Source organism: Lolium perenne, chromosome 3, assembly GCF_019359855.2.
Source record: "Lolium perenne isolate Kyuss_39 chromosome 3, Kyuss_2.0, whole genome shotgun sequence".
Classification (NCBI taxonomy): domain Eukaryota; kingdom Viridiplantae; phylum Streptophyta; class Magnoliopsida; order Poales; family Poaceae; genus Lolium; species Lolium perenne.
In genome coordinates, this window is record NC_067246.2 from 200,544,106 (window position 1) to 200,556,909 (window position 12,804).

At 45.2% G+C, this 12,804-nt stretch overlaps 1 protein-coding gene across 1 annotated transcript; it reads right to left on the reverse strand.

Moving 5' to 3' along the window:
- Positions 1 to 1,008: 1,008 nt before the first annotated feature.
- Positions 1,009 to 4,378, reverse strand: LOC127343078 (proline-rich receptor-like protein kinase PERK15). Its single transcript, XM_051369155.2, has 8 exons — positions 3,156 to 4,378; positions 2,694 to 3,074; positions 2,505 to 2,591; positions 2,338 to 2,408; positions 2,185 to 2,261; positions 1,881 to 2,028; positions 1,613 to 1,774; positions 1,009 to 1,541 (listed from the first exon to the last, which is right to left on the reverse strand). The coding sequence occupies exons 1-8, from the start codon at positions 4,072 to 4,074 to the stop codon at positions 1,314 to 1,316; spliced, it is 2,073 nt and encodes a 690-aa protein (XP_051225115.1). The 5' UTR covers positions 4,075 to 4,378; the 3' UTR covers positions 1,009 to 1,313.
- Between the last annotated feature and the right edge of the window lie 8,426 nt (positions 4,379 to 12,804).

Sequence of the window (12,804 nt, forward strand, 5' to 3'; positions counted from 1 at the left end):
ACCCTGTACCCAATCCATCCTATCGTTCTCCTCTTTCTCCTCTCGTTGACTCATCTCCTTCCCGAATATATTAATATCTTATCGAATTTTATTGACTTTACCGGTCACTGTAGCATCAGCAGAACGTAGTTTCTCAAAGTTGAAGTTGTTGAAAAACTATTTGAGATCATCCATGTCACAAGAAAGATTGACCGGTCTTGCAACTTTATGCATGGAGAAAGATAAGCTGGATGAAATAAATGTTGATGGGATTATTGATGACTTTGCCTCTAGAAGTGTTAAAAGAAAAAAAAGATTTGTTCATCATAGTATAAACATGAAGTGTTAACGTTGCTTTGCTTTGCCATATGTAGTGAACTTTGGGGAAGTTTTGTTCCGGTGAGGACATGGAGTGAAGAGCATTGCAGATTGAGAATTTTTTACCGCGTGAAGAACATAGCGGAATGAAGATGATAGAAACTGATGTAATTTCTTGTTCATTAGCATCATATCTTATATGGTAGAACAAAAGCTTCAAATAACAATCAATTTGACAAAGTTGTTTGTTTTGCAGATGAATTGATGGTCTCTTTATAGCACTTGGAAGATTGATCATTTGTAGAACTATAATGTTTCCATGATGTAGTTATCTGAGTGTTCTTGTGACGGATTCTTGCCTAGAAAAGAATAACGGATCCAGGAAAGTTGGTTAAAATAAATAATTCGTCCTGGCGTTGCTTTTGAAATACAATGCATTCCAAAAAAAATTGTCAATAAGGGTCCTTTTTGTGTCTCTGCCCCGAGGCCCTGAATATGTATGGACCGGCCCTGCATTCGGATCAGGCGTCTTATTGTGTTCCATCTGGAAGACTGCTTTCTTTACTTCGTCTTCTAAATAAGGAGCGGTAAGAACCACATTTTTCTGATGGGATACTTGAGGAATATCATCAATCAGATTCATCCAAATATAATGTAGAGCTATTTGGAGCACAGTAATTTCAGAAGTTTTTGTGTGAAGCGTGCACGGCATTATTCGGTGAAAGCTTTCCTTCGGATGCAAATGCCAAGCCTTGTTCTATTAGAAGCGGTACGAACGTTGGTACATTTGCACACAACACAATACACAACCATCAACCTTAGCAAACTGTGTCCCCGAAACTGAAGCACTCGCGCGCGGCGCCGCACGCTCGATCACACCAGCTTCTGCTCTGCCTCCCGTACATGTAACCCGCCGCTGCTATCGTCGTTGTGCGATGGCGTCTGAGCTATGCAGCTCTGCACTGCAGGAGGATCTGGCCTGCCGGCGAACCTAGAGTTTGTTGATTCCCCGGGTCTCATTTTCCGGCTGTTTTCCGTTCCTGCCTCCCGGAACCAGCAGCGCGGTGGTCTTCCTCGTCCGAGATGCCGTACTCCGCGGTCTCGAGGTCGGCCTCGAACGCCATCCGCCGGAAGTGCTCGATGTCCGCCGAGTACTGGCCGGAGTCGTACGCCGTGCTCTGCCCGAGCTTGACGCCGTTGGTCAGGTCCATCGAGCTGCCGTCCACGTCCAGCGATCGCCACACCTGATCATAAGACAAGAAACACGCATTTCATCCCTAATTCCTGTCGTGGAGACTGTTCTGCAGATTGTTACCTGCACCATCCTTGGTCTCTTGGTGACAGAGTGACGAATGCAAGAGGCAGCTGCCTCCACCATCCTTCGCATCTCAGTCTTTGAGTACCTGGACTGGAGTGCAGGGTCTGCGAGCTCCCTGAAGTCGTCCGTCTCCAAGGCGTCAACCAGAAGAGGCCGAGCCTGCAACAATCCACAAGGTTTCACACAAATGGGTAGTGCGATCATATGGCGTAGAATGTTTTGCACTGACATAAGGTATGACACTACAGGATTAATATGTACATACCCATTCAACCAAGCTTTCTTCTCCGAGGGGTTGAGATGAATCTACAGGCTTCCGCCCAGTGATAAGCTCCAAGAGCACCACCCCGAACGAAAACACGTCTGATCTGTCCGTCAGCTTCCCGCTTGATGCATACTCCGGTGCCATATACCTGTTTGCAGTAGTTTCAGACTTTCAGTCCAGCGGAGCGCACAAGGCTATCTGTGAGCAGAAGTGCAGAATACAGAACAGCAGAGTATTGTTCTAGCCTTCTAGGCCTGGCTGCATACACATTGGCTGCCAAATCCGCATTAGGTTAGGTGCTTACCCGAATGTTCCCATCACACGCGTGGAGACATGAGTCATAGCATCGTTGGTCAGCTTAGCAAGACCGAAATCCGCAACCTGTCAAGCAAAGAAATAAAAGCCAAATCAACCTTCCGTCGTGCTAAGAATGGAAGATGAAGCTGTGTTTGCATACCTTTGCCTCGAAGGCGTCATCCAGGAGAATGTTGGCCGACTTGATGTCCCGATGTATGATCCTAGGATGGCCTGCCAAAGAACAGTAAAACAGGTTAACTGAATAATAACAGCCCCTTGTATAGATAACTGAAGAATGCCCACTCGAACAAACGAAATGCCACCTACAGTCTTCGTGCAGGTATGTCAATCCGCGGGCCGATCCGATCGCAATCTTCATCCGCTTCGACCAATCCATCGCCGGAAGCCCTTTCCCTGTAGTAATTCACATTCAGAATCGTCACAATACCCTGCTAATTGAACACAGTTCCACGTGAAGAGGAGGATCGATTCAGTTAATTCGGGGAAGAAACTGACCGTGCAGGTGGTGCTCGAGGGTGTGGTTGGAGACGAACTCGTAGACTAGCAGGCGGTGGTTCTCGGTGACGCAGTAGCCGACGAGCGTGACGAGGTGGCGGTGGTGGATGCGGCTGATGATGTCCACCTCGGCGCGGAACTCCTTCTCCCCCTGCCCGCCGCCCACCTTGAGCTGCTTCACCGCCACGCGCCGCCCGTCGCCCAGCGCGCCCATGTACACCTTCCCGAACCCGCCTTCGCCGATCACGTTCTCCGCCGAGAACCCGCAGGTGATCCCCGCCAGTTCGTCGTACGTGAAGCACGACTTGGAGCCGGAGTACTCGTACGAGCTCCCGTCGGTCGGCCCGTTCGACGGAGGGTACACGTCCGGCGACGTAGCATCTGCATGTAACCATACGCGTCACGCTAAATGTATAGTATATGAGAGCGAGCGAGCGACCAACTTAATCGTAAGACACTGACTTGCCGGCACGACGACGGTTCTCTTGCGCATGGGTGGACGCCGACTCTTGCCCCGGTTGCTCACCCACACCACCATGAAAAGCGAGGCCAGTGCCAGGAGGAACCCTGCCACGGCTACCCCAACGATCACCCCGATCGGCACGTTGGCTCCCGAGTCTCTAGCCTGAGCCCGAGGTGCCGTAGGCGGTGGGCTCGCGGCCGCGACGGCGGGACCGGGAGGGCTCTGCCACGTGCCAGGAGGAGGCGATCCGGCGGCCGCGACGGTGGGACCGGGGGGAACCGTCACGCCCGAAGGCAGTAACTGTGAGGTAGACGGAGGTGTCCCTGGAGCCGCTGGCGTCGCCTGACCTGCGGCGGCCGGGACCGAAGTGGGCGCTCCAGGCGTTTCAAGCAGTGGAGGTTTCGAGGCTGCCGCCGGAATGGAAGGAGGCGAAGGGGTCGGGGTGGCTGGCGCTGGGTTCGCTGGTTGCGAAGGTGGTGGCGACGCCGGTGTCGAAGTTGTGGCTTGCGGAGGTGATTGCTGGGACGGCGATCTCGATGCCTCAGGCGACGGTGGCGTCGTCGAAGACGCAGGCGAAGGCGGCGGCGAGTGTTGCGGAGGTGAAGATGGCGGAGGAGAAGACGGTGGCGGTGACCGGCTTGTCGGCGGAGGAGATGAGGGCGGAGGCGAAACGGGCGGAGGGGAGGACGCTGCAGGGGACTTCTCCGGCGGCCGCGACTGGGGAGGCGCCTTCGTCACGGATTGAGGAGGAGGCGAGGAAGACGGCGGCGGGGACTTGGGCGGCGACGGCGTGGGCGGCGGAGGAGGTGACGATGCCGGCGGCGGCGGTGGGGCCGACGACTGCGGAGGGGGCGCCGGCGGACCCTCCACCGGTGCAGAGGCCAAGTGCTCGATCGATTCCATGAGAACGCGCGGCATGGCAAAGCCGCGCGTTGATGAGAGTCGTCCCCGATGCCGACGCGTTCCGAGCAACCCCCTAGAGAAGCAGCAATGGCATGCCGCGCGTCGGCGTGGTCGGCAGCCAGGCTATCACACCGGCATCGGCAGGACGGAAGAAACGTTGAGCGCGCGAATGGAGACGACGGAATGTGCCTCGCCTTGCGACGAAGATGGGCCGGGTGTTTTGTTGCTGTTCCTTTTCGATTTCCGGTGTCAGATTTTTTTTTTCTCGTCATTTTCTTTTCTTGGATGGGTGGAGGAACAGAGCAACTTCTGCAGGGGGTTCGAGAAATCTGGGCGGCCGTACGACGAAACCGGCGCCGTTGCGCAGACCTGATTGTTTGCTGGAGTTAACTGCAAAACTGTGTAGAAAGGTTATGCATGCTACTCCCTCCGTCCACAAATAAGTGTACCTGCGGGGTTTTCAAGATAAATTATGAGGTGGAGTGAAAAGTACATTGAGAACATGCATCTCTCATCTTTAATTCTTTCACCTCCAATAAGCTAATTGCATGTAAAAAGCAAGAAGAATATGTGCTCAATATTATTGGGTTTGATTTCCGTGCGATGAGGGAGAAGCAATTAAATTGCATTGGGAAGATAGGAGTACACTCTTTTGTGGACAAAGTTTAGAGGCTAGATGTCCACTTATTTGAAGACGGAGGGAGTAACTGCTAAGTATAGACGTGTGAAGCCCGGGCTACACGTAGCCCGATCTTTGAACAATTCAAAAATTGACATTTTGGAATTTTAATTTTTTTGACAAAAATTTAGATGTAGAAAACAATCTACTCTATCAACTCGAAAAAATCTCAAATCGAAGCAGTATGTATTTTGCGTTGCACGAGAATGCCAAAATTGACATCTAAAGTGGTGAATAGTGCAAAAGTTCAGTTCTCCAAATTCTATCTGATTTCTTTTTGTTAAGCTCGTAATATAAGTCAATCGGGTTGAGATTTCGTGTGTTGATAGAGTACATCATTAGCTACAACTAGTATATTTTACTAGAATTTTTTTAAACCTTGAAATTGTGTTTTGAAACTTTGAAAAAAACCGTGCTCCGTGTTGTAAGGTTACATTGCCCCTACATGTGGTTTTGGTAGTTAATTATAATCTCTATGGACTGATGTTTTTATTGAGTTTATATGAAGGAATATTCCATAGATAATTCTTGTAGTTCGTGTGTTGGATTCAAGTGTGGATGGCATGAGGCTAAAGATATATTAAAATGAAGATGGAGTTCTTGTGTGGAACCCAATTTAGCCACGCTCTAGCTTATGTGTTAAGCAATAAATGATCAAGATATTATGATAGTGAATGAAGAGATACATGGTTGACCAAGACTAAGATCAAAGATTGAATTTAAGTTGGTCAACACATGAAGCATAACGAATGTATCACAATGGATCATGTGATCTTATGGTAAGGTAAGCATTATCAATTATGCCTTGTGAACTAACCCATCATATGTGTGTATTTGTATTGTCTATGTGGGTTAGGTATCTTTTCATGGGCATGCATCAAAAGCAAGATCTCATGCATATAGCCCATGAGTTGATGACATCAAGTGGTGTTCATGATCAAGGTTAAGGCAAGTTCAAGATGAACATCTCAATAAGATCATATGCTTGAAGGGTGCCGTCCATTTGGTGACAATGAACATGTGAAGACATGCCTTAATGAAGCTATCTCATAGTGGTGTATATATTGGGGAGCAAATCACGAGTCTCCACGAAGCAACAATGATCAAGTGAAGCATTCCGACTTGAATGGAGCTTGAAGCCTTGTCGTAAACATCAAGCGGGATGCGCAAGGAAAAGGTATGTCGTTGTTAAGTTTTCCTTTTGCCGGTCTGAAGGTGGTTGTTGGGAGAACGGGTTATAGGATAGTTAGCCAAACTACCAAGAGGGGCTTTCAGTTGGGTCACTTGATCGCATCGTCTTAGGGCGCTCAATACTTTGCATACTTTGCATACCCTATTATTGTTCCTTCTTGGTTTTTATCATTGCGAGGTTCTTGAGCTTTTTGCTAGATTTTCAATAATCCCAAGTTAATCAAAAACGGAATCTGTATGCATCCTCTATTGCATTTTCAAGTTTGGATTTTTTGCGGTTCGTATTTTTAGTTAGGTCAAACCTTTCATCTTGATGTTCTTAATCCGTGGTTGTACAATGATGCTTATATACAGAAATCAGAGGAACAAGCTCCCGGAACAAGCTCCTGAAGTGAATATCTCGCGAACTTTCACCTCCACGTATCACCGTGGAGAAGTCAAACCGATGCACCAAATGCAATGGCTAGAACACCACAAAGATGATAATATCCCTCTCTCTCTCTATATCTCTCTCTCAAATTCCAACTAAGCTACAAAATATATTGTGGGAATGAGAGAGGAAGAACAAATAGGAGGAGGAACACCAAATTTCTCTCCAAGAACTACATCTAAGGTCTCTGATACGTCTCCGACGTATCGATAATTTCTTGTGTTCCATGCCACATTATTGATGATATCTACATGTTTTATGCACACTTTATGTCATATTCGTGCATTTTCTGGAACTAACCTATTAACAAGATGCCGAAGTGCCAGTTGCTGTTTTCTGCTGTTTTTGGTTTCAGAAATCCTAGTAAAGAAATATTCTCGGAATTGGACGAAATCAACGCCCAGGGTCCTATTTTGCCACGAAGCTTCCAGAAGACCGAAGAGGAGACGAAGTGGGGCCACGAGGTGGCCAAACCATAGGGCGGCGCGGCCCAGGCCTTGGCCGCGCCGACCTATAGTGTGGGCCCCTCGTGTGGCCCCCTGACCTGCCCTTCCGCCTACAAATAGCCTCCGTCGCGAAACCCCCAGTACCGAGAGCCACGATACGGAAAACCTTACTGAGACGCCGCCGCCGCCAATCCCATCTCGGGGGATTCTGGAGATCTCCTCCGGCACCCTGCCGGAGAGGGGATTCATCTCCCGGAGGACTCTTCACCGCCATGGTCGCCTCCGGAGTGATGAGTGAGTAGTTCACCCCTGGACTATGGGTCCATAGCAGTAGCTAGATGGTTGTCTTCTCCTCATTGTGCTTCATTGTTGGATCTTGTGAGCTGCCTAACATGATCAAGATCATCTATCTGTAATACTATATGTTGTGTTTGTCGGGATCCGATGGATAGAGAATACTATGTTATGTTAATTATCAAGTTATTACCTATGTGTTGTTTATGATCTTGCATGCTCTCCGTTATTAGTAGAGGCTCTGGCCAAGTTTTTGCTCTTAACTCCAAGAGGGAGTATTTATGCTCGATAGTGGGTTCATGCCTCCATTGAATCTGGGACAGTGACAGAAAGTTCTAAGGTTGTGGATGTGCTGTTGCTACTAGGGATAAAACATTGATGCTATGTCTAAGGATGTAGTTATTGATTACATTACGCACCATACTTAATGCAATTGTCTGTTGTTTTGCAACTTAATACTGGAAGGGGTTCGGATGATAACCTGAAGGTGGACTTTTTAGGCATAGATGCATGCTGGATAGCGATCTATGTACTTTGTCGTAATGCCCAATTAAATCTCACTATATTTATCATGACATGTATGTGCATTGTTATGCCCTCTCTATTTGTCAATTGCCCGACTGTAATTTGTTCACCCAACATGCTTTTATCTTATGGGAGAGACACCTCTAGTGAACTGTGGACCCCGGTCCTATTCTTTACATCGCATACAATCTCGCAATACTTGTTTCTTGTTTTCTGCAAACAATCATCTTCCACACAATACGGTTAATCCTTTGTTACAGCAAGCCGGTGAGATTGACAACCTCACTGTTTCGTTGGGGCAAAGTACTTTGGTTGTGTTGTGCAGGTTCCACGTTGGCGCCGGAATCTCTGGTGTTGCGCCGCACTACATCCCGCCGCCATCAACCTTCAACGTGCTTCTTGACTCCTACTGGTTCGATTAAACCTTGGTTTCTTACTGAGGGAAACTTGCCGCTGTGCGCATCACACCTTCCTCTTGGGGTTCCCAACGGATGTGTCAACTACACGCATCAAGCAAATTTCTAGCGCCGTTGCCGGGGAGATCAAGACACGCTGCAAGGGGAGTCTCCACTTCCCAATCTCTTTACTTTGTTTTTGTCTTGCTTTATTTTATTTACTACTTTGTTTGCTGCATTATATCAAAAACACAAAAAATTAGTTACTTGCATTTACTTTATTTACCTTTTGTTTATTTCATCATGTTTCCCCCTAAATACACTCTAAAAGACATACCAGTAGGACGTGGGTCTATCATTGGAAGAGATAATATAGAAGATTTTTTCACTCATGTTAGTACTACTGAAGATTTTGAAGATAGACACTTGGTAGAACTTGCTCCTACTTATGAAATTGCTGCTGCTTCTTTAGTTCACATGTTGGAAACTAAATTTGTTAATCTTAATCCTATAATCCAACACATGTTTCTCACACTTGGTGATATGGAAGAAGGGGAAAAGAAAGATTTTGTTTTAGAAACCCTTCTTAAAGAATTTGGTGGTGTAGCATGAGAGGCTAGAAAAGTCTTTATCAAATATAAGATGCTTGGTTCTTGCACCAACTTTGCTAGTACCCTTGAAAAGATGGACGTTGATAGAATAAAGTACACTAATAATATGAATGATGTAGGGGATATTAAGACATCAATACCTTGCAAGCTCGCAGGAATGTTCGAGGCACTAGAAAAGAATTATGATTGGATTGTTCCTGAAAATTTGTTTAATGAGAATAGCAAGCCTAAGAGTAATGAAAAGGGAGCCTCTGAAACTTACATAGATAAGATAACATGCATTGTTGAGGTAACTCCCAACACCCCTGGTAAGGATGTTGATGCTTCGTCTCTCGATAATACTTGATATACACTTTCTGCGCCTAGCTGAAAGGCGTTAAAGAAAAGCGCTTATGGGAGACAACCCATGTTTTTACTACAGTATTTTTGTTTTATATTTGAGTCTTGGAAGTTTTTTACTACTGTAGCAACCTCTCCTTATCTTAGTTTTGTGTTTTGTTGTGCCAAGTAAAGTCTTTGATAGTAAAGTTCATACTAGATTTGGATTACTGCGCAGTTTCAGATTTCTTTGCTGTCACAAATTTCGACCTGCCTCCCTGTAGGTAGTTCAGAAAATTAAGCCAATTTACGTGCGTGATCCTCAGATATGTACGCAACTTTCATTCAATTTGGGCATTTTCATTTGAGCAAGTCTGGTGCCTCAATAAAATCCATCTTTACGGACTGTTCTGTTTTGACAGATTCTGCCTTTTATTTCGCATTGCCTCTTTTGCTATGTTGGATGAATTTCTTTGATCCATTAATGTCCAGTAGCTTTATGCAATGTCCAGAAGTGTTAAGAATGATTGTGTCACCTCTGAACATGTTAATTTTTATTGTCCACTAACCCTCTATGAGTTGTTTCGAGTTTGGTGTGCAGGAAGTTTTCAAGGATCAAGAGAGGAGTATGATGCAATATGATCAAGGAGAGTGAAAGCTCTAAGCTTGGGGATGCCCCGGTGGTTCACCCCTGCATATTCTAAGAAGACTCAAGCATCTAAGCTTGGGGATGCCCAAGGCATCCCCTTCTTCATCGACAACATTATCAGGTTCCTCCCCTGAAACTATATTTTTATTCCGTCACATCTTATGTGCTTTGCTTGGAGCGTCGGTTTGTTTTTGTTTTTGTTTTGTTTGAATAAAATGGATCCTAGCATTCTTTGTGTGGGAGAGAGACACGCTCCGCTGTAGCATATGGACAAGTATGTCCTTAGGCTTTACTCATAGTATTCATGGCGAAGTTTCTTCTTCGTTAAATTGTTATATGGTTGGAATTGGAAAATGCTACATGTAGTAATTCTAAAAGTCTTGAATAATTCGATACTTGGCAATTGTTGTGCTCATGATTAATCTCTTGCATCATATACTTTGCACCCATTAATGAAGAAACACCTAGAGCTTGCTAATTTGGTTTGCATATTTGGTTTCTCTAAAGTCTAGATAATTTCTAGTATTGAGTTTTGAACAACAAGGAAGACGGTGTAGATTCTTATAATGTTTACAATATGTCTTTTATGTGAGTTTTGCTGCACCGCTTCATCCTTGTGTTTGTTTCAAATAGCCTTGCTAGCCTAAACCTTGTATCGAGAGGGAATACTTCTCATGCATCCAAAATACTTGAGCCAACCACTATGCCATTTGTGTCCACCATACCTACCTACTACATGGTATTTCTCCGCCATTCCAAAGTAAATTGCTTGAGTGCTACCTTTAAAATTCCATCATTCACCTTTGCAATATATAGCTCATGGGACAAATAGCTTAAAAACTATTGTGGTATTGAATATGTACTTATGCACTTTATCTCTTATTAAGTTGCTTGTTGTGCGATGTTTCTGGGGACGCCATCAACTATTCTTTGTTGAATATCATGTGAGTTGCTATGCATGTCCGTCTTGTCTGAAGTAAGAGAGATCTACCACCTTAATGGTTGAAGCATACATATTGTTAGAGAAGAACATTGGGCCGCTAACTAAAGCCATGATTCATGGTGGAAGTTTCAGTTTTGGACATATATCCTCAATCTCATATGAGAATAATAATTGTTGCCACATGCTTATGCATTAAAGAGGAGTCCATTATCTGTTGTCCATGTTGTCCCGGTGTGGATGTCTAAGTTGAGAATAATCAAAAGCGAGAAATCCAAAATGCGAGCTTTCTCCTTAGACCTTTGTACAGGCGGCATGGAGGTACCCCATTGTGACACTTGGTTAAAACATGTGTGTATTGCGATGATCCGGTAGTCCAAGCTAATTAGGACAAGGTGCGGGCACTATTAGTATACTATGCATGAGGCTTGCAACTTGTAAGATATAATTTACATAACTCATATGCCTTATTACTACCGTTGACAAAATTGTTTCATGTTTTCAAAATAAAAGCTCTAGCACAAATATAGCAATCGATGCTTTCCTCTTTGAAGGACCATTCTTTTTACTTTTATGTTGAGTCAGTTCACCTATCTCTCTCCACCTCAAGAAGCAAACACTTGTGTGAACTGTGCATTGGTTCCTACATACTTGCATATTGCACTTATTATATTACTCTATGTTGACAATTATCCATGAGATATACATGTTACAAGTTGAAAGCAACCGCTGAAACTTAATCTTCCTTTGTGTTGCTTCAACACCTTTACTTTGATTTATTGCTTTATGAGTTAACTCTTATGCAAAACTTATTGATGCTTGTCTCGAAGTGCTATTCATGAAAAGTCTTTGCTTTATGATTCACTTGATTACTCATGTCATTACCATTGTTTTGATCGCTGCATTCATTACATATGTTTACAAATAGTATGATCAAGGTTATGATGGCATGTCACTCCAGAAATTATCTTTGTTATCGTTTTACCTGCTCGGGACGAGCAGAACTAAGCTTGGGGATGCTGATACGTCTCCGACGTATCGATAATTTCTTGTGTTCCATGCCACATTATTGATGATATCTACATGTTTTATGTACACTTTATGTCATATTCGTGCATTTTCTGGAACTAACCTATTAACAAGATGCCGAAGTGCCGATTCTTTGTTTTCTGCTGTTTTTGGTTTCAGAAATCCTAGTAAAGAAATATTCTCGGAATTGGACGAAATCAACGCCCAGGGTCCTATTTTGCCACGAAGCTTCCAGAAGACCGAAGAGGAGACGAAGTGGGGCCACGAGGTGGCCAAACCATAGGGCGGCGCGGCCCAGGCCTTGGCCGCGCCGACCTATAGTGTGGGCCCCTCGTGTGGCCCCCTGACCTGCCCTTCCGCTTACAAATAGCCTCCGTCGCGAAACCCCCAGTACCGAGAGCCACGATACGGAAAACCTTACTGAGACGCCGCCGCCGCCAATCCCATCTCGGGGGATTCTGGAGATCTCCTCCGGTACCCTGCCGGAGAGGGGATTCATCTCCCGGAGGACTCTTCACCGCCATGGTCGCCTCCGGAGTGATGAGTGAGTAGTTCACCCCTGGACTATGGGTCCATAGCAGTAGCTAGATGGTTGTCTTCTCCTCATTGTGCTTCATTGTTGGATCTTGTGAGCTGCCTAACATGATCAAGATCATCTATCTGTAATACTATATGTTGTGTTTGTCGGGATCCGATGGATAGAGAATACTATGTTATGTTAATTATCAAGTTATTACCTATGTGTTGTTTATGATCTTGCATGCTCTCCGTTATTAGTAGAGGCTCTGGCCAAGTTTTTGCTCTTAACTCCAAGAGGGAGTATTTATGCTCGATAGTGGGTTCATGCCTCCATTGAATCGGGAGGTGATGAGAAAAGTTCTAAGGTTGTGGATGTCTTGTTGCTACTAGGGATAAAACATTGATGCTATGTCTAAGGATGTAGTTATTGATTACATTACGCACCATACTTAATGCAATTGTCTGTTGTTTTGCAACTTAATACTGGAAGGGGTTCGGATGATAACCTGAAGGTGGACTTTTTAGGCATAGATGCATGCTGGATAGCGGTCTATGTACTTTGTCGTAATGCCCAATTAAATCTCACTATATTTATCATGACATGTATGTGCATTGTTATGCCCTCTCTATTTGTCAATTGCCCGACTGTAATTTGTTCACCCAACATGCTTTTATCTTATGGGAGAGACACCTCTAGTGAACTGTGGACCCCGGTCCTA